This window comes from Panthera tigris, chromosome A2 (assembly GCF_018350195.1).
Source record: "Panthera tigris isolate Pti1 chromosome A2, P.tigris_Pti1_mat1.1, whole genome shotgun sequence".
NCBI lineage: Eukaryota > Metazoa > Chordata > Mammalia > Carnivora > Felidae > Panthera > Panthera tigris.
This window is the reverse complement of record NC_056661.1, coordinates 123,630,020-123,653,412: the sequence shown is the minus strand read 5'-3', so window position 1 is coordinate 123,653,412 and position 23,393 is coordinate 123,630,020. Positions and strand designations below refer to the sequence as shown.

General features: G+C 40.8%; 1 protein-coding gene across 2 annotated transcripts in view; it reads right to left on the bottom strand.

The window, feature by feature from the left end:
- Positions 1 to 23,393, bottom strand: part of BMPER (BMP binding endothelial regulator) — a 247,186-nt gene that overhangs the window by 113,715 nt on the left and 110,078 nt on the right. For both annotated transcript variants that reach the window (XM_042969737.1, XM_007078567.3), the window contains exon 7: positions 1,500 to 1,599. In XM_042969737.1, the coding sequence (XP_042825671.1) occupies positions 1,500 to 1,599 (100 nt within the window). The remainder of the gene's footprint in view (positions 1 to 1,499; positions 1,600 to 23,393) is intronic.

Sequence of the window (23,393 nt, the reverse complement as noted above, 5' to 3'; positions counted from 1 at the left end):
ATGAAAGAAAGGAGAGAAGATTCAGAAAAAAGGGTGTGGACAGTAGCTGATAGGACGCTGGAGCCCAGATACACAGTGACATTTTCCTAAAGGCATAATAGCTGAGACCTCTTAAGAACAAAGGGAGGATCCATTAAGGATCCATTTCATGTTGTTCACTGTGCTCCACTAAAAGGTAATCACCCTCATTGACCACAAACCTTCAGTAAAATCTACTACACAAGTGTTGATTCAGTAGCACCACAGAATGTGAAAAGACTGGAGGGGAATGTCCCTGCAAGTACAAAATGATGTTGAAGGAGGAGGAAGAGGAGGAGGAGGAGGAGGAGGAGGAGAGGGAGATGAGGTGGAGGTGGAAGAGGAAGAAAGGAGAGAGAGGAGGAGGGGGAGGAGGAGGAGGAGAAGGAAGAGGAGAAGGAGGAGGAGAAGGAGAATTAAGAGAAAAACAGCAGGAGGAGACCAAGCCAGGGGTGACTCGGAAATGTATTAGCCTCCTCAAAGATCCCTCAAGATTCTAGTGGGGTTGCTGGAGGATTTTAGTGGGAGATGCTCTATTGTATTCACACACTGGGTCAGGCTACTTTTCTTTGAATCTTAGTCTGACCTCAACCAACTCAAGAGTTTGAAGATCATGTGTAAGAAGCTGACATTCGGATTATAAACAAGACCTAAAGGATCTCTTGCCCTAGACACTCTCCATCACAGGCTGTCTCTTTCAACTGGCAATGTATATGCCTCTCTCCACATCACCACGGAGGCTGGGCAGCAGCAGGTTAAAGCCTGGGCCTAGGAATCACAGGAACTCATATTCAGGTACCAACTCTGTAACTCACCAGCTGTGCCACCTTCTAGGAATCTACTCCCCTCTCCTGCAATAATACTAACCACAGCATGTATATTACATATCAGAATGATATACTTAGCACCTATACGGCACAGCTTCTTGAGAAAATTCAATGAGAAAAAGCATGTAAAGTGATTTTCATAGTACCTAGGAAATAGCAAATGCTCAATAAAAAATAGCTCATTCTCCTTTCCTGTTGGCTACTTTTCATTGCTCCCTTCCAAACCTCTTGCTTTTGGTGTCATCCTCCTGCATACTTTTGCCTCTAAAAGTAACACTAGTCTATATTCTTCCATGTGTTAATTTCATATGCCTTTAAAATACTAATCATTTCTACCAATTGTCATACGCCCAATAAAAGACAGTTTCTTCAATACTGCTCTTGCCATCAGGGGTTATCATCCCAAGTTGCCTGGTGAACCAGGTTTACAGATACGAGGAAGCACAAGAGAAAAGAAACACCTGTAGAGACCTCAGACAAGAAATAAACGCTGGGCACACCTTACATTCCTATAACCAGAAAAAGCAGTTATTTCTAATAAGCCATGAAACAGGACAACCTGAGAACCCCAACATAACAATGTGAATGAAGACTCTTAGCAGAAACTCCCAAGAATAAATTACATTGTTCTTTTATCTGAAAACAGTCACTCACCCAAACATTTGGGGCAGCACTGTCCTGGGGGAATGTGGCTAAGGTGTTGAGGACAGGAGAGAATGGGACAGACTTCTCTCACGCACTGTGTCCTGCCTCCCTGAAGAAAAGAGAGAGAGAAAAAAGCACATTTAGAAAAGTAAGTGCATTTATACTGTATAATCAAGATACCTGAAACAAACCTAGGGTCTTCCCTGGTATCGGGTCCTTGGGGTGACGGCTCAGGTCTGTGTAATTTCTCCCAACTATCCTTTTTCCTTTTATCTTCCCTGGAGGCCACATGAACTGTACCCTCGAAAAGACTGTCCCTGAAGAGATTATTACAGTATTACCTCTCCCCACCCACCCACCACCTTTCTTTACCTTTTTCCTTCTCAAGACTAGTCAACTATCTTCATTGGCTTGAGATTGGAGGCTTCCAGTACTAAAACTGGGAGAGTCTTAGGCAAACCAGGAAAAGTTGGCTTCCCTTTCCGACACCCAAGCAAGCAAAGGAGTCCTCTGGGCATTACTGAGGCTTTTCCTCCTCTTTCGGACCCTCATCTTTCTGTAGGTTCTGCAGACATCTTCCTCCAGGAATACTTCCTTTTCTGTAACTGCTTAAAGGTATTATTAGGATGGCTCTCGGAGGTTTAGATTTCATGAAGCAGCCAATCCGCTGAAAATGGATATGCTGCCAATATTCAGAAGAACCATTTCACTGAATTCACTCAGCTAACCAAACTTTTCTATCACAAGTAGAAGGCAAAAGATGATTGATATTGGAAGGAATGGCAGAGGCTTAGCAGCCTATGGGAGAAGTTCTAGAGCTTTCGAATTTTTCCCTGCCCCTCATTCTCCACCCTTCCTGTCCTCCTTTCTGACATCCATTCCTTCCTTCTTTATCCCAGCATGCCCCCCTTTCTCTAGCCATCAGTATCTCTCCCCTCTTTCTGTGCTTTCTTACAACTTGAAGATGCAACACGCCTACTCCCCCTCCTCGATGCCTCTGCCGAGGTGTCTGTTTTCCCAGCCTCAGCAACTTGTAATTGAATCTTCAGAAAGCTGGGGCAGGAAAAAAAAAAAAAATAGTGCTTTCTAGTCAATTTACACCCAACACCTTTGTAAGGTTCATGTGAAAACTATCCTGTGCAAAATGAATTGCTACTAAATTTATGAATAATTTATTTTTTTCAGAAAATCAGAAGATTTGGTAAATAGATCACTAGACAAATGGAATTTCAATGGATTGGCTTCTCTGGGATTTGAGCTAGAAAGCAAAGGAGTAGACCCTCAGGTACCCGCTGTCTGAAACCGGTAATTTATATCTCAAGGGGCCTCAGGAAATGAGGAACTCACACTGTAAAGAAGGGAAAGATTCCCTGCGGCATTTCCTCACACCTTCTCCACCACTTTATGCAATAACACCAGACGTTAGCCGTCTGGATCAAATTCATGCCCATCCTAGCATACTGCTGCCATCCATTGTTTCTGCTTTCCCTTCCTGCTTTTGCCATTTTTATTATTACAGTTTATTTTTCGGTAGGGGTGGATGAAAAGGGTAGGACATGTTATGTCTTTTTAAATATTTATTATTTTTAAGCCACTTTAATGTCAGATTCTTCCCCAAACCAAGAGAGAACATACAAAAATACCACAAAAAGCTCTTCTGTTGTTTTTACATTATTTCCAGATCAGCAAGAATCACTAAAAATCTCCTAAGAATCCCTGGCTGTTTTCTGTGAGATTCCCTCACTCAGCTCTGCGTAATCCTAAAGTCTGGCCTTTCCCCAGACTTCAGAAGCACATAACCTGAGTCTAGGTCAGACACCGAGGTCTGCCCCAGCTTATACATAAACCACAAAAGTTAAATCTAGAGGGAGGGCACAATGCTTCCCTTAACTTTTAATTTCAAAAAAATTCATCTGCAAGCAACTTCCTAAAATCATGAAGCCTCGGGCCACATGAGGCTGCCTGTGTGTTGGCTTCTCTTAGGTGCACAGAGAACATATTCTTTTCATTGATAGTCTCTGTTCTTGTTGGATCAGCATCTATTTTCCAAGCATATTTTAAAGTTAAAATTTTTACAAAATGTTACATAATTGCATAGGAGTTAACTTGTCCAGCACTTCGGAAAGCTGGCAAAAGATTAGGTGGGCTCCAGTAATTTTTCATACAATAAGGTCAAAGAGCGGATTTTGCATATATAATACAAATGCAGTTTGTGTTTCCCAAGAGCCCCTTAAAGTAACTTGAACTGCAATCTGGGTTTGCTGGTTTAGTCAAGTTTTATTTTGTTTGGGTTGCAGGATTGTGGCACAGCCCAAGTCCCAAGGCTGCATTCCAATTAATACCTCCAAAGAAAGTGCCAGGCTATTTCGGCTCACAACCTGCTTCTATGATTTCAACTCAGCAGGGAATCTGGTTAAACTATGAGATGTGGCTATGCTGTAAACTAAGAAAGTTAAAATAGCAGAAGTGAACATTTCTGTTTCTAAAAATGTACTAATTCCTACTGTAACTGCACTAACTCCGGCTCTGTCAGATTAGCACACTCTTTTTAACCGGCCTCCCTGCCTCAGCTCTCTTCCACGAACCCACCTGGAAAGTTCCATATGCCCAGGATTCATTTCCAACATCCATCCATCATTTCATTATTTGATCAAATAGTTGTTTAAGGCCTAGATACGCTGAGGATACAGCGGTGAATATAGCATACAAAAATCACTCACCTTATGGAGCCTATGTTACCATTGCGCATGTCCCCATGCTAACGTGGAGGATGAGTTACCACTGCATTTGGGATAAAGTTCAGGCTAAAAGTCAATTGTAGAAGCAACTATAGCCTCACTAAAATCTGCTTCTTTTTCTCCTGACATAGACCAACACTATATTTCTCAGACTCCCTTGCAGTTAGGCCTTACGACTGACTACGTTCTGACCAACAGGAGGTGGATGGAAATAAATAACACGCTTCTAGGCCTGACCCATAAAGGTCTCTCACACTCAGTGCTCCACACTCTCGCTTTCTATCTCCGCTACATGGATAACCACCTGAATTGAGGGGATATCAATAACTTTGCACAGAATGGAAAGAGCTTGCTTCCCTGGGTCACCATGTGGAAGTCTATCCACTAAACACTCACAATGAACTATTAAATGAGCAAGAAATAAATTTAACTGCATTAAAATACTCAGATGCGGGGTGCCTGGGTGGTTCAGTCAGTTAAGTGTCCGACTCTTGGTTTTGGCTCAGGTTATGATCTCACAGTTCATGGGATCAAGACCCGTGTCGGGCTCTGTGCTGACAGCACAGAGCCTGCTTGGGATTCTTTCTCCCCATCCCCTGCTCGCACACGTGCTCTCTCTTTCTCTCTCTCTCTCTCAAAATAAACAAACTTTAAAAAAATAAAATAAAATACTCAGATGCATTAGATCTTTATTACCACAGTTAGTCTAGTTGGTCAAGATACCCCATAACCTTCTCTCCCATCTCCTTTCCTCACAATATCAACCTGGAGAGGAGAGTCCATTATATATTTTTTATTGTCCCCAGGCACATCTGAGGCCTTCCATCTTCTTCATATGTACCTCTTTCCTTCTCTCCCCCCCATCATTGACCCCTATAAAAATCCTGCTTCATTCAAGGTCAATTTGGGGCCTCTTCTCCCCTGTGAAGCCTTCCACACCCCTTAATTTCCCAGTGACCCCCTCTATCTTTCCATATCTTTCCCTTTCTCATGTATATTCCTGTATTCTTGACACATACATAGAAGTTTAATCTGGCAAGATGACACTGGTTTTGCCTTCAACCTAGACTTTGGTGACAGCAAGGACCTTTGAGCCTAATATCCTTCAGGAACATGACGGGCTCAAGGAAATAACTCAGTAAAAATTTCTTAAATGAAAGGAAGAGCCACCACACATGATGGGCCCTAAGAATCTAAATGAATTTCTCAAATCGCTGTGAACTACAGGATGCTGATAAGCTGGTATAGTTTCAGGGCTGTCTGCGTCTACTTACCTTGTATCTCCTTGGGTTTTACACATTTTGGGTACTAACTAAATGTTTGTTGGTGCTGATATATCAAAAAGCAACACTCAACTTCACCTTCTAAGCTGGCAGGATTTCTAGGACCCCATGTGTTTTGTTAAGTGTTTGAAATTTTCTATATGGTTAAAATACACAGGGGCTAATCACTATTCTCATCTGGTCAACAAGGAAAGGAACTCTGGGAACTTCCACAGTACTGGTGAGTTACGATTTCCACCATTTTTCTTTAGTTTGTTCTTTACAGATGGTCATTTGTTCTTTACAGGTGGTCATTTGGTCATATCCAAGTGCTTCTCCAAAAGTGGCTGTTTTTAAAAGAAAGACATGAAACTTGTCCCGAGTCTATTTTCTACCCCCTTATTTTTGTCTTAGCTGATTTAGTCAAGAACACAATTGCTTGGTGTGAAAGTTTACCCTAGAGTAGCAGTCTTGCTGCATAATAAAATCTATCTTCCTGAATATAGTAATGAATGCAAGATGATAAAACCACAGCCATATGCATGCAGGATTCTTCCCCCACCCCTGAGGACCATTGAGAACTGAGGGCTGGAAACCATACTGTAACGTGACATAGCACTCATCTCTTGAACAGCATGCAGAGTCGGCTCCCCAACAGGAGGTGGGAAGCAGAGTAGTACATTTCTAACCAGTTAGAACCAATCAATTATACTCAACCACATTCTAGAAGGATTTTTTTCCCCCAACGTTCAATTGTTTGAAGAGAATGGAGTTCTCCACTGATTCTAGATGAAGGTGAGAACAGGGGAGAGAAGACCGAGAGGGGCTAGTATAGGGGAGAAATATACCTTGAGTGCAAAGAGTTTATGTGTGACCCACAATTCTTATATCATAACAGTCAATGAATGGTACAAAGCTGATTTGTGAATAGAGTACCCACTCTGAATTGCAAATTGGGTCCAAAAACTTCACAAGAGGAAAAGGATGTCCTTATCCATGCTTCTTTTTGGCCTGCAAATTCATTTTGGTAAACTTTCAGAGCATGCCAGTTACTTCCATGGGTCTTGGTATTTAGCCTCCCCTGTTCTTGGCCAGTGTAGAACAGAAAAAAATCAAAGCAAAGATGGGCAGTAGGTAAGCTGTCCAGCTGAGAGAGCAGGAGTAGAGTGGACAATGGAAGAGAGAACACCCCAAATTGTAATGAGTGATGAGCCTACGTAGAGAAATGTATTTATAGATATGATACATACACAAGGACACATGTATATACATATACACATGCTATATTGACATATATGTATATACCACTACGGTATAATAACGTGTGTGTGTGTGTGTGTGTGTGTGTGTGTGTGTGTGTGTGTGTGTTTGTGAGAGTTACTCACTAGACCAGAGTTTTTCAAATTTGGCATTATTAACATTTGGGGTCAGAGAAGTCTCTGTTTTAGGGAGCCATCCTGTGTATTGTAAAATGTTTAACAGCATCCCTGGCCTCTATCCACTAGATGCCAGTATCACCCTTTGTCCCCTGGTTGTACCAAACAGAAATGTCTTCAGACATTGCCTAATGTCTCTGGAGGACAAAATCATTCCCAGTTAAAAACCACTGTACTAATAAACCAATGCTTTCTCAAGCCACAGCCCAGGAACCCGCATTTTTAATAACTTTCCCAGATGAATTAAATGCTGCTATCCAAGGCACTGCATTTTGCAAAATGTGTCACTCACATGAGCTTCTAGCAGCATTTAAGGCTTATTAACCTTGTGAGTTCCTCCAGCAGCTAGCACATATCCCAGCTTATAACTGTGCTCCGGACGTGTGTTCTGAGTGATAGAGCACATTTCTCAGGTGGGGGAGTTGTCTCTGGGACATGAGCCAGGCCCTACTTCACCTCGTTAGGGGCTGGGGGCCACTTTTACTCAGGCTTGTGAAGGAAGAGGGCAGCAGGAGGAGAAGGGAGGATGGAGTTGTGGTTGAGGTTGATGGGGCTGAATTCACCAAGTGGTTCTGTGCTGAGACCAATGCAGCTTTATCATCGTAATCTGTGAGGACTCTGGAAACTGTCTACCCCAAGAATCTGAACATTGTGCTACACATGGGCTTATGTTTCCAAGTGATAAAGTACAACTTAACTTTGATTCTATACACACAGAGTCCAGAACACATCAGCAAAAGCTTGACCAAAGTACTTATTCTGACCCATAAAAATCTTGAGCAATCACCCTTGAAAAGTGCCCCCCCTGGACTGACAAAAATAAAACCCTTTTGTCTTTCATACCTATTCAAAGAACCATGACCTGATGCTCTGTCTTGAGAATCCAGCCTAAAACAAATTCCTTTTATTTTTTCCATCAATTAACGTCTCCAAGTCCAATTGTATTGTTGTTTATATTATTGCTCTGGTTTCCTATTGCTGCTATAATAAATTACCACATAAACTCAGTGGCTTAAAACCACACACATTTGCTATCTTACAGCTCTGGAAATCAGAAATCTGAAGTCAGTCTCCCTGGGCTAAAATCAAAGTGTCAGCAGGGCTGGATTCTTTCTGGAGACTCTAGGGAAGAATCTGTTTTCTTGTCTTTTCCAGCTTTCAGAGGCTGCCAGCCTTCCTTGGCTATTGGCCTCCTTTCTTCATCGTCAAAGGCATCAACAAAACATTCTCAAAATCTGTATGACTCTGACCCTTCTGCCTCTGTTCATAAAGACTCTTTTAAGAGGGTCCATCCAGATAATCCGGGATAATCTCCTATCAAAATCCTTAATTTAACCACATCTGCAAAGTCTCTTTTGCCATATAAGGTAACAGTCATAGGTTTTGGGGATTAGAATTTGGATGTCTTGGGGGTCAGGGGATCCATTATTCTGCCTACCACATATATGTTAAACAAATGACATTTAATTTTACTGTGCCATCCCAGATGTAGTATTTCAGGCCTAATGTGACTACAAAACACTAAAATCACCCATTCTATCATCCTTTCCCTCCTTGAAGAAGCTAAATCCCTCCCCCACCCCACCTTTTTTTTATCAGAAAGAAAAAGATAGCTAAGAATCTCAATTTAAATCCTGGTCAGGGCGCCTGGGTGGCTCCATCGGTTAGGCGTCTGACTTCAGCTCAGATCATGATCTCACTGTTCGTGGGTTTAAATCCCACTTTGGGCTCTGTGCTGACAGCTCGGAGCCTGGAGCCTGCTTTCGATTCTATGTCTCCCTCTCTCTCTGCCCCTCTCCTGCTCACGTTCTGCCTGTCTGTCTCTGTCTCTAAAATAAATTAACATTAAAAAACAACAACAACAACAACAACAACAACAAACCCCACATAAATCCTGGTCATATGGTTGCTGAACTGAGCAAGTTCACACCCTATTACTGTTTGTTCTTCCTACGCTCTTCCCTAGTTATTTCATTGTACCTTTCAGAAGGTGATACGCAACTCAGACAATCTGAATTTCACATCCTACGCACTCTCTCTTCATTGTTATAGGCGACTCATAAATGTCAATGGACATCTTCAGGAGCAACGTTTTAGGTGTTAATAATGTAGGAAAGCTTTCCTGTTGGCCAATAGGCCCCTTCAGGGTCAGCACGCTGGGTGAGCACTCATCCCCCAAGCTCAAGCTCCCACCACGCAGTATGTTGGCTGTTCACCCTCTGGCCTATACTGGTGGGCCCCGTAGGGACTTCATGTCCTCTGGTGGCCAGACAGATGACTCCCAGAGAGTTTGACTGCTCATCATATTCAAAGACGCTTACAGAAGAATGCCTGTACTAGCATCCTCACGGGTTTGCACGGCCCCACAGTGAGGTCTTAGCCTGCTGGCAGCATTATCAGGCCAGCTTCCAGCAGATGCAGAAACCAGCAGGTCCAACTGGGTTGTGGAGACAGCGCTGGGCTTAAGTGCACACAGAGGCAGAGCCAGAGTTTGCAATGGTGTAAAATAAATATTAGATTCTTAAATAACCAGGTGATATAAATACATTTACTACTGTTTCTCTAACTTCATTTTATTTTTTTTTAATTTTTTTTTTTAAACGTTTGTTTATTTTTGAGACAGAGGGAGACAGAGCATGAACAGGGGAGGGTCAGAGAGAGAGAGGGAGACACAGAATCGGAAACAGGCTCCAGGCTCCGAACTGTCAGCACAGAGCCCGACGCGGGGCTTGAACTCACGAACCGCGAGATCATGACCTGAGCCGAAGTCAGACGCTTAACCGACTGAGCCACCCAGGTGCCCCTCTAACATCATTTTAAAAGGAAGTTTCCATATTGTGTTTGCTTAGGCCTCACATTTAAAGGTAAAATTTGCCTATATTCCTCGTTGAGTCCTCGTTCTTAACTCTGTCTTGTCACTCAGCTGAATGGCGGATTGTTGTTCTTGTTTTTGTGTTTTCATGTGCTTGCTTTGGAAAAGAAAATTTTGAAATCCTTCCTCCTCCCCACACCCCACTTCACACAGAGGCTGACACACACATTGCTGATAAGACTGGAACACCGTTTGAGGCGAATTCCAACTGGTTCTGGGTTTCCACAAACATCTTAGTGTATTGTCTATTTTAAAAGCAGGAAAATAAGACCACCCTATGGGACCACGCTCAGATGAAACCTCTAAAGAAATGCCCTGGGAAGGAAGGGATGGGGAAGGCCCTGTGAATCGGAAGAGGTTGGCCAGCAATAGTATGTTTGGTGTCTACAAGCAGGCGCTGAGGGATGGCTGGAAACATAAGTGATCTGCCCTGAGGAATATGAAAACCCTTCCCAGGGCTCACAGAGCAGAGCAGTAGGGGCTTACTGATAAGGTCTGAGAATCTGGTCCTGAGATGCTGGTGAGCAAGGGTGTCCTCCCTCTCTCAAACAATCAATAAAATAAGCAAATAAATCCACAAGAGAACACCCTCCTACTATTGCAGATTCCAAGGGACCTCCCAGACCACCCCAGTAGGATGCTTCTCAACTACCACCCAAAAAGAAAAAAAAAAAGGAAAAGAAAGAAAATGAGCCCTTTTCCTTTTCTTGCCTTTTTTTTTTTTTAATCAAAGTTCAATCTTTCATCCTCATGTAAGTAGTCAAAGCCGTTACAAGCCTACTGCTGACACATCAAACGCTTTAGCTTCAGTCTGGCCTGCTTCCAGGAAGATGAAAAGAACAATCATTCAGAACTCACACCTCCCATGAGTTATGAGCCATTCCTGAAAGGAAGGAAATAACCCCATCGTGGAGGAGAAAGGGCATTTTTCATATTCCTCAGGTTGTCCACACCACAGCAAAACTGGAGATGCATGGAGGAAGAGGCCCCATGAGGGCTCGACAGGGGCAAGTCTCTACAAATACTGACCCCCAAGACAGAAAGCCAAGCGTCACTGAGGAACTGTTTCTCTGAAACCTTTCAGCTGACTTTTAAGTTTGGCTACCAAAAACAGTATATGTGCACCACCTGCCTTATATATTGTTTTATTTTATTTCCAATGTTTCGTTTGCATTTATCATTTGCCCCAAACTAGGCTGAGAATTTTATCTTCCACAAGTGCCTGAGTCTTCCTAGCTCCACAGCGAGGCCACAGTAACATCACAAGTGTTTGGTTTTCACTTAAACACCTACTTGGAGGGTCGTGAGCTAGAGCTGAAAGTCAATCAAATATGTGTGTGCTCTAGTAAGGCTTCTTGAGGAACAAAATTATCTGTTGTCTTGAAATGAATTAGTCCTAATTAAGGTCTATCTGGATCACCTCACTGTATTGACAAAATTATACTTAACAAGTCTTTGGGATAGTTCCTAAATATAGTACGCTTGAACACACTGCTAAAAAATAAGATTACACTTACACTTCATTTTCATTTCTGAATAGCAGTGGGCTAGTCATAGCATTTTGGCTTTCGTTTGCCCGTTCAGCAAACATTTGAGTTTCTGTGTGTTACATATAGTGGTCTTTAAATAAAAAATTTCAAAATCTTCATTCAATATACATTACCTTTTACAGGTCTCTATTTTGTATCAAGTGACAATTTCCTGAAATTCTAACAAAATCTAAAATGGTTAAGTAAAACATGAAGGAGTCCTATAAACACCCTGACCTCCATTAAGGGACACTGTCCAGGGAGACCAGAGATTTCTGGCACTATTCATTCAAACTAGGGGTGCCCCTGGGGATTGGTCTTCTCAACCAATTCAAAGTTTGTGTTCTGAGACAAACAGGCTACAACCCAATCTTGGCGAGCTCTTGGGACGATCATAATCTAGGCCAAAAATTATCAAAGGAAAAGAAGTATACAGGCTGTTGGAAACAGCTGTGGAAGGGGTGGGAGGAGGGTCCCAGTTTGAGCCAAAGCTAGCATTCTGACATGTCTGGGCAAGCCCAGTGAAAGGGAGAGGTTCATCTACTTAGCCTCTGGTGAGGGGAAAAAAAAAAAAAATCCATCCTAAGGGAGGAAGAGATTAACACAACAGAATCATTGGTTCCAAAGCCTAATCATAGAAGCAAGGCGTTATTGCAAATACAACTTGGCATCTGTCACTCAGTCATCCCAAGTCCAGTGTCATGAATGGCTGTGTTGGTCCTAGGGGAGAAAGATGATGGAAATAAAGCCTAAAAATCTGTGTCCTTGAAACCTCTGACATTCAAATACAGACCCCACTGATCTTGGATTCCTATAATTGAGTAAACCACATAGAAAAGAAGGTGTTCCTGGTCCTTCCCACTTCCCCTCCACACTGCTTTATCATCACAGGTCTCCAGGGTATTAGCAGCGATGTGCAATCAAAGCGAGTGGAAATAGTAGCCGTGCTAGGCTGAAAAGCAAAGCGCCTATGACATGGTGGCAGTGCTAAAAAGAGGAAACAATGGCAGACAGACCATGGTAGAAGATGGACTTTCATCCAGTCCAGGAAAATGAGATTTCCTGTATCATGAACTCTGACTTGCTAAGAAGACTGGCAATCAGTGTCCAACATTGGACAATATGAAACAGCACCTAATAGACAAGGCAGGGGTATATTCTCTGACAAATGGATTTATATGTTGGTCAGGTAGAAAGAAAAAGTGGCCTTTTACAGAAAGAATGAATTATATTAAATCAATCTTGAGGAATGACATCAGGCCAGGTTCAGAAGCGTTATCTTGTAATCTTGGCCAGAACATGCTACAAAGAGGCCAGAAAAGGGAAGATACCTGAGTGAGGTAGCATCTGGATGGAAAGCTTGCCTGGCCATGTATAGCTCTGTAACTGTGACAATACCTCAGCAACCACAGGCATTTTTTTCAAGACGGATGGAGAACCAGGCCTGGACAGGTCAAATCCTTAACCTTACAGATAGGAATGGAAAAAAGCTCTATCCTACAGAAAGGACTGGGTTCAGGACTGGGTTTTTTAGGCCATAGCTAGGACAGCAGTTCAAGTGCTTGTCAGAACTTCCCTAAATGTTTCAGTGAAAACCAAGGATAGTCTCCATAGTTCCTATGAAACTAAAGGAAGAAGAGTGGAAGGCCACCTTTGATTGGAAATCAAAGGAAAGCCAATCCACTTAAAATAGCTGCCAGGACTTTAGTGGTGAGTGGACCAGACACAAGCCCCTCAGAACATGCCCAGGGGCTCTCTCTAAAGACCAGTGTTGAAGAGGTAAATATGCGGGGGGCGGGGGGTGAGGGAAGGACTAGGACTCGGGGAGGCAATGGTTCAGAAATATCAAGCATTTTATTATACCAGGCCAACTGGAAGATGATGGCAATGTCTTGAAAACAGGCAGATTAAGTGAAAGCCTACTTACAGAAGATGAAATATCCAGCCCTTTTCTCACCAAGAAATCCAGTGTTCCCACTGGTCTAGGACAAAGAGGATGATCTACTGAGCCTTTTAAACCGTCTGGCCTCAGATGGCCTCTAGGCTCGATTCTTGTTTGCTTTTTGGCAAACCCTCCCAAGCAGACTCTAACTTTGAAATCACAAGTGGCAATTCTCTAGGATCAATTCTGCCTGGAAAATGGTTGCCTTCAACATTTATTGCAACATTTTATCACAACAATAATAAGATATGCCAATGGTGGGGGAACTTGGGCAACCACAAGAAGGTAAGGATTCAAAATCCACAGTTCTCAACGGGTCTAATGGGTTTTACTTTTTTTTTTTTTTAACATTTTTTTTAATGTTTATTTATTTATTTATTTATTGCATTTAAATAGAGAATTTATTCTTTATTTTTTTTAATATAGGAAATTTATTGTCAAATTGGTTTCCATACAACACTCAGTGCTCATCCCAAAAGATGCCCTCCTCAATGCCCATCACCCACTCTCCCCTCCCTCCCACTCCCCATCAACCCTCAGTTTGCTCTCAGCTTCCAAGAGTCTCTTATGCTTTGGCTCTCTCTCCCACTCTAACCTCTTTTTTTTTTTTTCCTTCCCCTCCCCCATGGGTTTCTGGATCCTGGGTTTTACTTTAAAAAGCAGAAGAGGGGGCGCCTGGGTGGCTCAGTCAGTTAAACGTCTGACTTCAGCTCAGGTCATGATCTCACATGGGTTCCAGCACTGACAGCTCAGAGCCTGGAGCCTGACTCTGATTCTGTGTCTCCCTCTCTCGCGGCCCCTCCCCCACTCACACTCTGTCTCTCGAAAATAAATAAAACGTTAAAAAAAAAAAAAGCAGAAGAGTTCTCAAAACTTGGAAAATGTAAGGAGCAGTGCTAGCACCAGAATTGTTCATAGCAAAATTTTTAAATGACTCTATTCTCAAACATTCCTAATTCCAAAAGGTACATAGGAATGGAGGAGGGGACTCTCAGTTACACACATATTCCAATGTTATAAGCAAAAGACTGAAAATCTTTGTAAAGAGGCCATTTCTTTCATCTAACATTTATACATAAGGTATCTGCATTGAAATATGCTCAGAACTCCAAATATGGTCTAACATTAGAGCTATAAAACAATCCCCATGAATGTGGAAATGATACTAAACTTCAGATAATGCTTTTTTTAAATGCTTATGAAAACCTAGTTCATGAAGACATGAGCAGCTCTGTGCCTTAAGCTCAGCACAAACCAGGAAAGTTTCCAGATTCTAAATCAAGAAGGAAAACTGGGAAACCACATGATTCAAAGAAACAAACCCCTGTAAGGGCTCCTTCTGACTCCAGTTCTAGCCTTTATTACTTTGTGCCGAAGTTACTTAACTTCCCTAAATTTCAATTTCTTCATCTGTAAATTAGTAAAACAACAGTACTCAGTGTCACAGAGTTCATGTAAAGCGTAGAATAAGATGATGGAGGAAAAGCTTTTAGGCCAGTGCCTGGTGCATAGTAAGTGCTCATTAAATGTTAGCTCTTACAAATGTTTAAAGTCAAATTAATTTTGAATCCCAGCCAGCTCCATAAATGAATAAATGAGTAGCCTTGGGCAATTTATTTAATCTGAGTCTTGGTTATTTTATTACTAAACAATGCCATTTTCCCCACAAAGCTGCTGTGAAAATTTTATGAGTGAATATGCTTCAAGTGCCCAGCACTTGTACTTGATCTATAAAAGTTACTGATAAAAATGGACCTTCAGCACCCTCACCCCCACCCTGCTTTCTTTAGGATCCTCCATTCAAAGTATGTTTCACTGGCCAAGAGAACAGGGCTGTGAAAGGTATAGGGCTGTGGTGGCTTTTCCTCTGAATTAGTTGGAGAACATTTGTGTTTTTCTTGGCACTAGGAACACATGGGGTAGTCTTTGGGGTGCACAGTAGTATATACATCGCCCATGTATTTGCATAAAGTTTCAAAGCACTTTCTTGATATATACAGTATGACAGCTGCTGTCACAATATATTTATATAAGTTCTACACAGATTTTATAAAATAAACTTGCAAATGTTTGTTTTCCTAAGGAGGGGTGTGTTCGGGGGGTTGATGGAGATAATCATTTCATCTCACTCTAGAAAGTAACACATGCTGGCACGCTCCCTTGCTGTATTGCCACAAGAAGGCTGGTGTTCCCTATGAAGACACGAGGCAACCCCACAGATACAGTAGGTCACTCTATAACCATTTTTTTAAAAAAATGCTTTTTCTGTAAAAAAGAGCGTTAATGGGCACCATAGCCACAATCCATCTAAGGCCTAATGGGAATAATGAAATAGGTGGCTGTGACTTTCAGCACCCAGAATCCCTCAGGCAAACTGTCATAGCCCCAGCTGACTTTCCATCTTTCCATATGATGGAGTTGATGTGAAAGACAATGACAATTCCTTACCAACATATGCCAATGTTTATCTCCACCTTCTTTCAGAGCACCAGAAGAATTGTCTGGATTGCACAAATCTTTCCCTCAAAGACATCAAGGTAATTTATAATCAAATTATCTTCTATAGCATCTCCTAAACTAGTACTTTGCGGAATCCTGTTTCATAAGAGGTTACTAGGGCTTCCATTACATGACTCCTATAAAGAAAGAGTAAGTTGTGCAAAACAAAGTTAAATAGCTTTCTTTATTGCAAGACTTTTCTTATTCTTCAATGCATATGGATATCCAACAGGGACATTATAGGATATGGTGTTTCTCAAACTTATTTGACCACAGAACCCTTTTATCATGGCATCTGAACATATTCCAGTACAATATAATGAGGAACACAATTCAGAAAACGCTAGTCAACTACAATTTACTACTATATACCTGCCCTAAGTATCTACAGCAACAGGATCTTTGCTCTTCGGGCAAATTTCTTGGCGACAATTTTTGGTTAAACAAGTTCTTATATTGAGCAATCAATATTCTTTCATTGAGCAAGCATTTCCATCTCCTCCAAGCCTTCCCCTCCCATAAATACTACATTATATAATATACTCTTCAAATTCAACATTACATTTTGATAGATTCCTAAAACCATTTTAACAATGTTTTGCTTTATTTATTTATTTTTTTCATCTGAGGGATACTATCAATATAAGTTATCTCAGGATTCCTGTCAATTTTTTTCAGGATTATCTTGATTTTTTTTTTTTCAGAACCTTTACACATTTTACTATAGAAGAAAAGAATTCTTGACTTCAACATGGCCTTTTTCCAATTCCATAAACCAGGTCACCCTACCAATATGTGGCATTTCTGGAATATTTATAAATACCATAGTATGAAAACTACCTCCCACATCCTCTGAAAACATAGCTGGCTACAAATTCCCCAGGCAGACTATGTGGGATATGTGGTTTCCATGCCTTTAAAAGAAGGTATTTGTAGGATATGCTAAGGAATATATCAACCAAGTCTTTCTCTAGTTTTTGGGAGCAGGGGGTTTTGTTTTGTTTCGGTTTTGGTTTTGGTTTGGTTTTTTGCCTAGCAAACTTGCCCCTCAATACCTGCCTCTAGGTGGCCTGTAAAAAGTGACATATTATAAACAAACAGAACTCTTATAGATTCCTCAGTAGGTGGTAATGGAAGAAAACAAACATCCAAGGGAAAGGCTGTTTACCTCTGTAACTCCCTTTAGATGAGACCACATGGGACTACAAGTGAGGCCCTGATAGCCCTGGGCTAGGTGAGGTCAAGTAGCTGTGCAAATGGAATTTAAAAAGGCAGGAGCTTTGGGGATCAGGCAAGGACACCAGACTGGGAGCAGCCAGAAGGATCAGTACCCTTCCCAGTGTCTCTCTTCCACTTGTGTCCGGTGTTTTCAAGAGGCAGGGATCAAAATAGTATGAATTTCAATCTCTAGCCCCTTATTTCCCTGATATTGAAATTAAAATAATATCAAAAAAACATTATTTTGTTAAATGTGAGAGGTTTGAAGCAGCTTCTCCATTAATATTTTTCATTTTTACTCATGACCTTCAATTTTGTCTCAACATGCATGGGTAATTTTATATCCACAGTTCAAGGACTATTTTTTTATTAATTTATGCCTCCAGTGCCTATCATAATATATTTTTCTAATAAATAATTACAGTTTTTGTTGACAGACTGCAATACCATTGGGTAATCTACCTTTTCACTCAAAATCCTAGCAAGCAATTTTCATGATTTTTTCATAATTAACATTTTATTGCCCATTTAATATTTCATTATGTTGAGGATATTCTTTACGATGAACTCATAAACACTGTTCCAAATTCTAATTCTCTTTAGTTTAGAAAGGTCTCAGACAGAATCATTCAGGCTAGTCACCATATCCCCAGCTGGCTGTCCATCTTTCCATAAAAAGGAGTTAGCTAGATGTGAAAGACAATGAAATTTGTCCATAACTACACATCGACTCCTCTCTTCCCCTTCAGGTAGATGGAGCCCATGCGTGGTGTCTCCTCTCAGGTGGACAATGTGCATATCTGGGAGTCTTTAGATTGGAGTCCAGCAAAGATATCTTATGGGCATTTCTGGACAGACGCACAGGAATCAAAGGGCAATCGTAATGCTAAGAAAACTGGGAAAGGGGCAAAACATGATTTATATTTAAATTAGACATGGATTTCTAATCTGGGCTATATGTGGAAAGCCAACCTTAAACTAGTGGTTTTCAAAGTTTTGCTTTTCTGTTTTTTTGTTTCAGGTTTTTTTTTTTTTATCTCAGTATCCCTTTACAGTCTTAAAAACTATGGATCCTATCAAAGAGTTGTTGTTTACGTGGGCTATGCCTATCTATCAATATTTATTGTATTAGAAATTAAAACTAAGAAGGGCACCTGGGTGGCTCAGTCAGTTGTGTCCAACTCTTGATTTCGGCTCAAGTCATGATCTCATGGTTTGTGAGATCGAGCCCCGCATTGGGCTCTGCACTGACAGTGAGGAGCCTATTTCGGATTCTCTCTCTCCCCTTCTGTCTTGCCCCTCCCCTGCTTATGTGCACTCATGCGCTTGTGCTCACTCTCTCTCTCTCTCTCTAAGTAAATAAATAAAAATTCAAAAAAAAAAAAGAAATCAAACTGAGAAATTTCTAATGTTTATTCATTTTTGAGAGACAGAGAGGAGAGAGAGAGAGAGCGCACACGCATGAGTGGGAGGGGGCAGAGAGAGACAGAATTCAAAGCAGGCTCCAGGGTCTGAGTTGTTAGCAAAGAGCCAGATGCAGGGGGGCGGGGCGGGGGGGGGCTCTTACTCATGAGCCATGAGATCATGATGTAAGCCAAAGTTGGAGGCTTAACTAAATGAGCCACCCAGACACCCCAAAACTGAGAAATTTCTAAAACTTGTTCATTTTAAAAGAACAAAAATCTATTGCATCAACATAGATAACACATTTTTATGAAAAATATCTATACCATTCAAAATAACACAAAACAATTAGTGAGGGAAGCAGCACTATGCTACGTTTTTGCAAATCTCTTTAAGGGCTTGCTTAACAAGATATTGAATTTTCCTACTTGCTTCTTTCAATTTATTGTAATGTGTTGTTTTGGGTGCAGTATATGAAGAAACTCCAGCCTTACACAGATTTGTAGTCAGAAAATAGAGGCGAATTTTCAGAGCCATTTCATATCATTGTGGATACTCTTTTTTGATGCTATACCAAAATTCAACAATCTTAAAAGTTGGTTGTAATGTGAAATTCAAAACCATACCTTATAGGTTAAGTGGAAATTTTCTCCATGCATGATTTTGTATCACTATGTATTGGTCATTTAGAAAATATTGATTTAGGTAGATCTCCCAAATGTTGGTACATTTCATTATCAGATATCAAAAAGAAATTACATTTATTAATACCATCTTTCATCTCTTCATAAAAGTCTTTAAATATTAGAAATATATCAAGTTCGCAGTGGCAAATACAAGGTTTCCAAAATTCTAATTTTCACATGAAAGCTCAAATTTTCATCACTGATTTTATCACTAGACTGCCATTTATTTTCTTTTAAGTGACACTCCTTTTTTTTTAATTTTTGAGAAAATGTCTGCCAAATGCCTAGTCTGAATAATTTGCCTGCCCATCATTCTTTCAAGTAAAAATGGAATTCCCTGGAAAAAACATGCTGGCTCAGCTCCCAACTCAAATAAACACATAAGTGATTTTCCTTTAGATATCCACTGTATTTCAATATTCAGCAGTATTTTTTTCACACTTCTCATGTTAAAATGATGTGTATTCAAGAGTAAAACTTAATAAAAACAATTTTTTGTTTCGCCCAAAAAAATTTTAAGTAAAAATGGCTTATAAAAATTTTTTTTTAACTAAGAGTACCTGATGGTGACCAATATAATGACCACTTTGGTGCCACTGCCTTGATCCATGCTAAGGCTCTAGCACTTTTACCCGCTGTCAGTGTAAATGTGAACATAGCAAAAAAGGCAAAAAGTGTTTTAGTATTATGATAAAAATAGTTTTAAACTCATAAACCCTCTGAAACAGTCTTGAGGACTCCCAGGGGTCCATGGATTACACTTTGAGAACCGCTGACTCGAATGCCTTGACTTTCACATTCTTGAGGTCTACCTCCATGAAGTAATTCTCATAACCATGATAAACAAACCAAAGGATAGCAGCACACTTGGGTCACAGAAATGAACTCTATGGTCCCAGGGAAACACTGTACATCATCACTTACGTCGGCAAATTCACTTAGTGGACTGTAATGCCATATGGACTTCAGAACAACAAAGGGATAATCAACACCACCCACAGAGCCAGCCAGATATGGGCAATCAAAGCTTGAAAACACCAGTTTTGTTCCAGTAAAACTGTCAAGGATCCATATTAGTCATTTACACCCATATTTTCAGATATTCAATAGAAAAAAAAGAAAGCCTTTTGTGTGGGTAAAAAATGCAGTATAAACCCAGGAGGCAAGACTGAGAAAGAGCAGATGCTTGTGTCTCTAGAGTTTGTACTTTTCTCTAAAAACACATCTGTCATCAACTTCAACCTAGAAGACCAACAAAGTACTTTTATAAATAAACACAGTGGCCATTTTCATTTTAGTGACTCTGAATTCTTGGTATTCAATCTGATGGCTGTGAAACACCAGCTAACCCTCCTCCAGTATGCTTTGGGGAGGGTGTCTTCACAAGATGGTCACTGTCTTGAATAAACCAGAACCTGCAAGAATCAGATCTGATGTGCTATAGTCAACAACATGGCATTTTTAGCTACTTGTTTAGAATTTCCGTCTAAAGAAAGATATATGAGAAGTTTCCACATTCCTCCCATTTCAAAACCCAAGAAATCCTTGCATTAAGTTGACTCACAAAGAAGAAATAATCCAGTGGAGAACCTGTGATTCATAAAAATGATGGTGGCTGAAATGTTTCATTGCCTAATAAAGTCATCCTTTGACTCTACCTGGTCCTGTTTCCCTACCACTGCTCCAAATCTGTCTACCTAGAGCCATGACCCTGTCCCAGTTCCTACAGCAATCAAGGCAAAAGAAAGTAGGGGGTCAACCAGTCTCAATCCTCTACCTTCCCATCTCCCCAGAGGTACCTGATACTAGATTATTTTCTTTCTTGCTAGGCTGGGCCAAGAGCAATATTCTACTCCTAAACCCAATGTAGGGTATCTGGAATTGTTCCTGAAACTCCAGAAGTTCTTGAGCCTTTATCCTGACATCTCCTGGTCATGGGCTTCCCCTGCCCTCCCCAAATCCCTGGAGCTGGACAAGCTAACTAATAAACACTGTTTCAACTTCCAAACAAAAGTAAAATCCTAACAGGTAGGTCAGAAATATCCTGGCAGCTCTAAATCCAGAGCTTTTCCTTTTAGGAACTAACTACCCAGGAACACACTCTACGCTCCCCTGCTATGTCCTAAATCTGGTTCATAGACAAACATGCCTGTCACCTGAAATCAGTACTATTCTCCCCTCTGCCTTCACCCAAAGTGACTCATGCTTTATGGCTAAGCTTTTGCATGAGCCCCTTTTAAATCACTGAACACTTATTCTGCCTGCTATCCAGGACCTAGAGTTACTTCTCTTTCTGCCTCTGAACCCCAGGATAAGGGGCATGAACTTCCTTCTTGTGGGTACGATTTCCTAAAGAGGATCTGACCTTTGCCTCCCTGGATGCGTGAGCCCCAGGCATTCCTGATTCCCAGAAGGAGATACTGCCTCCTGGGATCCCCCGACCTCATCTCAGGCCCCAGGCACTAACTGTCTGAAGCTGGGCTGTGAAGGTTTTGCTACCCTGTGCCTGTCCCTCTGCCTGGTTGCACCTCAAGTTTTTGAGTCTATCCTCTGCCTCCTCCCCCCAGTTATCACATCTGAGAGCCACTATACTTCCTAGACACAAACACATGTTCAGAAATCAAAGAAAGCATTTCATAATATTGTTTCAAACATTATAAATCACTGAATTAAAAGGCCAAGTTAAGGTTTATGCTTTCATTGGCAAACCATTTTAGGGGGTACACTTTTTATGTTTAGGGGGAGCTAAGCCAGTTTCAATCTCACTTATAAACAGCAATTATGTAAATAAAATTTGTGTGGAGTCTACAGATCATTTTATCTATTCATTAAAACAGAACCCCTGAGTCATTGCTTATAAATTACTATGCCTTTACATCTTTCCCTAGTTCTAGAAATCCTGCATTTCCTAACCTTAGAGAAGAATCAAGAGTCAAACCCTTAGCTAGTTTCTCCAGATATCTTCTTTGAACACCTTCGTCAGAATTACAGGAGTCATTTGCTAAAAATGCATATTGCGGAAAAAGGAGGCCATCTTGAACCTACTTTATCAGAATCTGAGTGCAGAGCCTGGAGTTTTAATGAACACTTTCATATTTAGGATTTGTATTATTAGTGGTATTAATATGTCACATTCAGGATAATAGATGAATAAGGAGAGAAATATGCAAAAGAACAAAAATAATCCTCACCAACCACTGTAGGAAATCTATAAGTAATATTTTAATTGATGAATGAAAAATGAGGAGTACATGTATTTTATTCGAGAAAGACATCAGAAGAAACAGCTGAAAGCACTGGAATTTTTCACTTATGGGGAAAAGGATATAGGGCAGAAGCGGGGTACTATTGGTTTTGTTATTAACATCTAGAGACATTTTATTTGTTTTTGTTACTCACATATTACTTAAGTAATATGAAAATACACTACAAATGAATAAAATAAAATACTCTATCCTTCAGGCTTCTAATTCTTTCAGATTAGTATTTCCATCCTATTTCCATTAATCTGTGGTAGTAAAATGGGACTTCTTGAAAAAAAAACACATAGGAATCAAGGATATTGCTGTTGTTTTTTTCCCAATTTTGACTTACTTTGCTAGGAGACAAAATGTATTCCAACATATTATTTTATTTTTTTAAATGTTTATTTTTGAGAGAGAGAGAGACAGACAGACAGAGCATGAGGTAGGGAGGGGCAGAGAGAGACGGAGACACAGAATCCAAAACAGGCTCCAGGCTCGAGCTGTCAGTATAGAGCCTGACGCTGGGCTTGAACTCATGAACTGTGAGATCATGACCTAAGCCAAAGTTGGACACTTAACCAACTGAGCCACCCAGGCGCCCCTCCCACATATTATTTTAACCATTAGTTTGGCTGTCTACTTCTTCAAATGATTAAAGAAATTTCACAGAAACTTTCGTCTCAGTAAAATGTGCAAAAACACCATTAAATTCCTACAAGTGGTCAAAAATGAATTTGAAACATAATAACTTAGACAACTTCAAATCTTCTGTGTGATCGCCACACAATTCCTACAACTATGTCCCAGCATTTAGGATAATTTGATGTTCTCTAGAAACTCCTGTAATTTTTCTTGACCCAATCTTCATGTCAAGTTTGTATAGTAGGGGTTGGGGTTCGTATGTTTAGGGTCTCGGGAGATTTGAGATTATTTAGAAGTCTCTTCAGGGATGTTGGAAGTTGGGAGGGATGCCCTCTGGACAAAGAAATATGGAGAGTCTGAGAACAGGGGAAACATTGGAGAAGGACAGCGAGCTAAGAGCAGTAGCAGATTCTAAGACTAACCTCCCTCC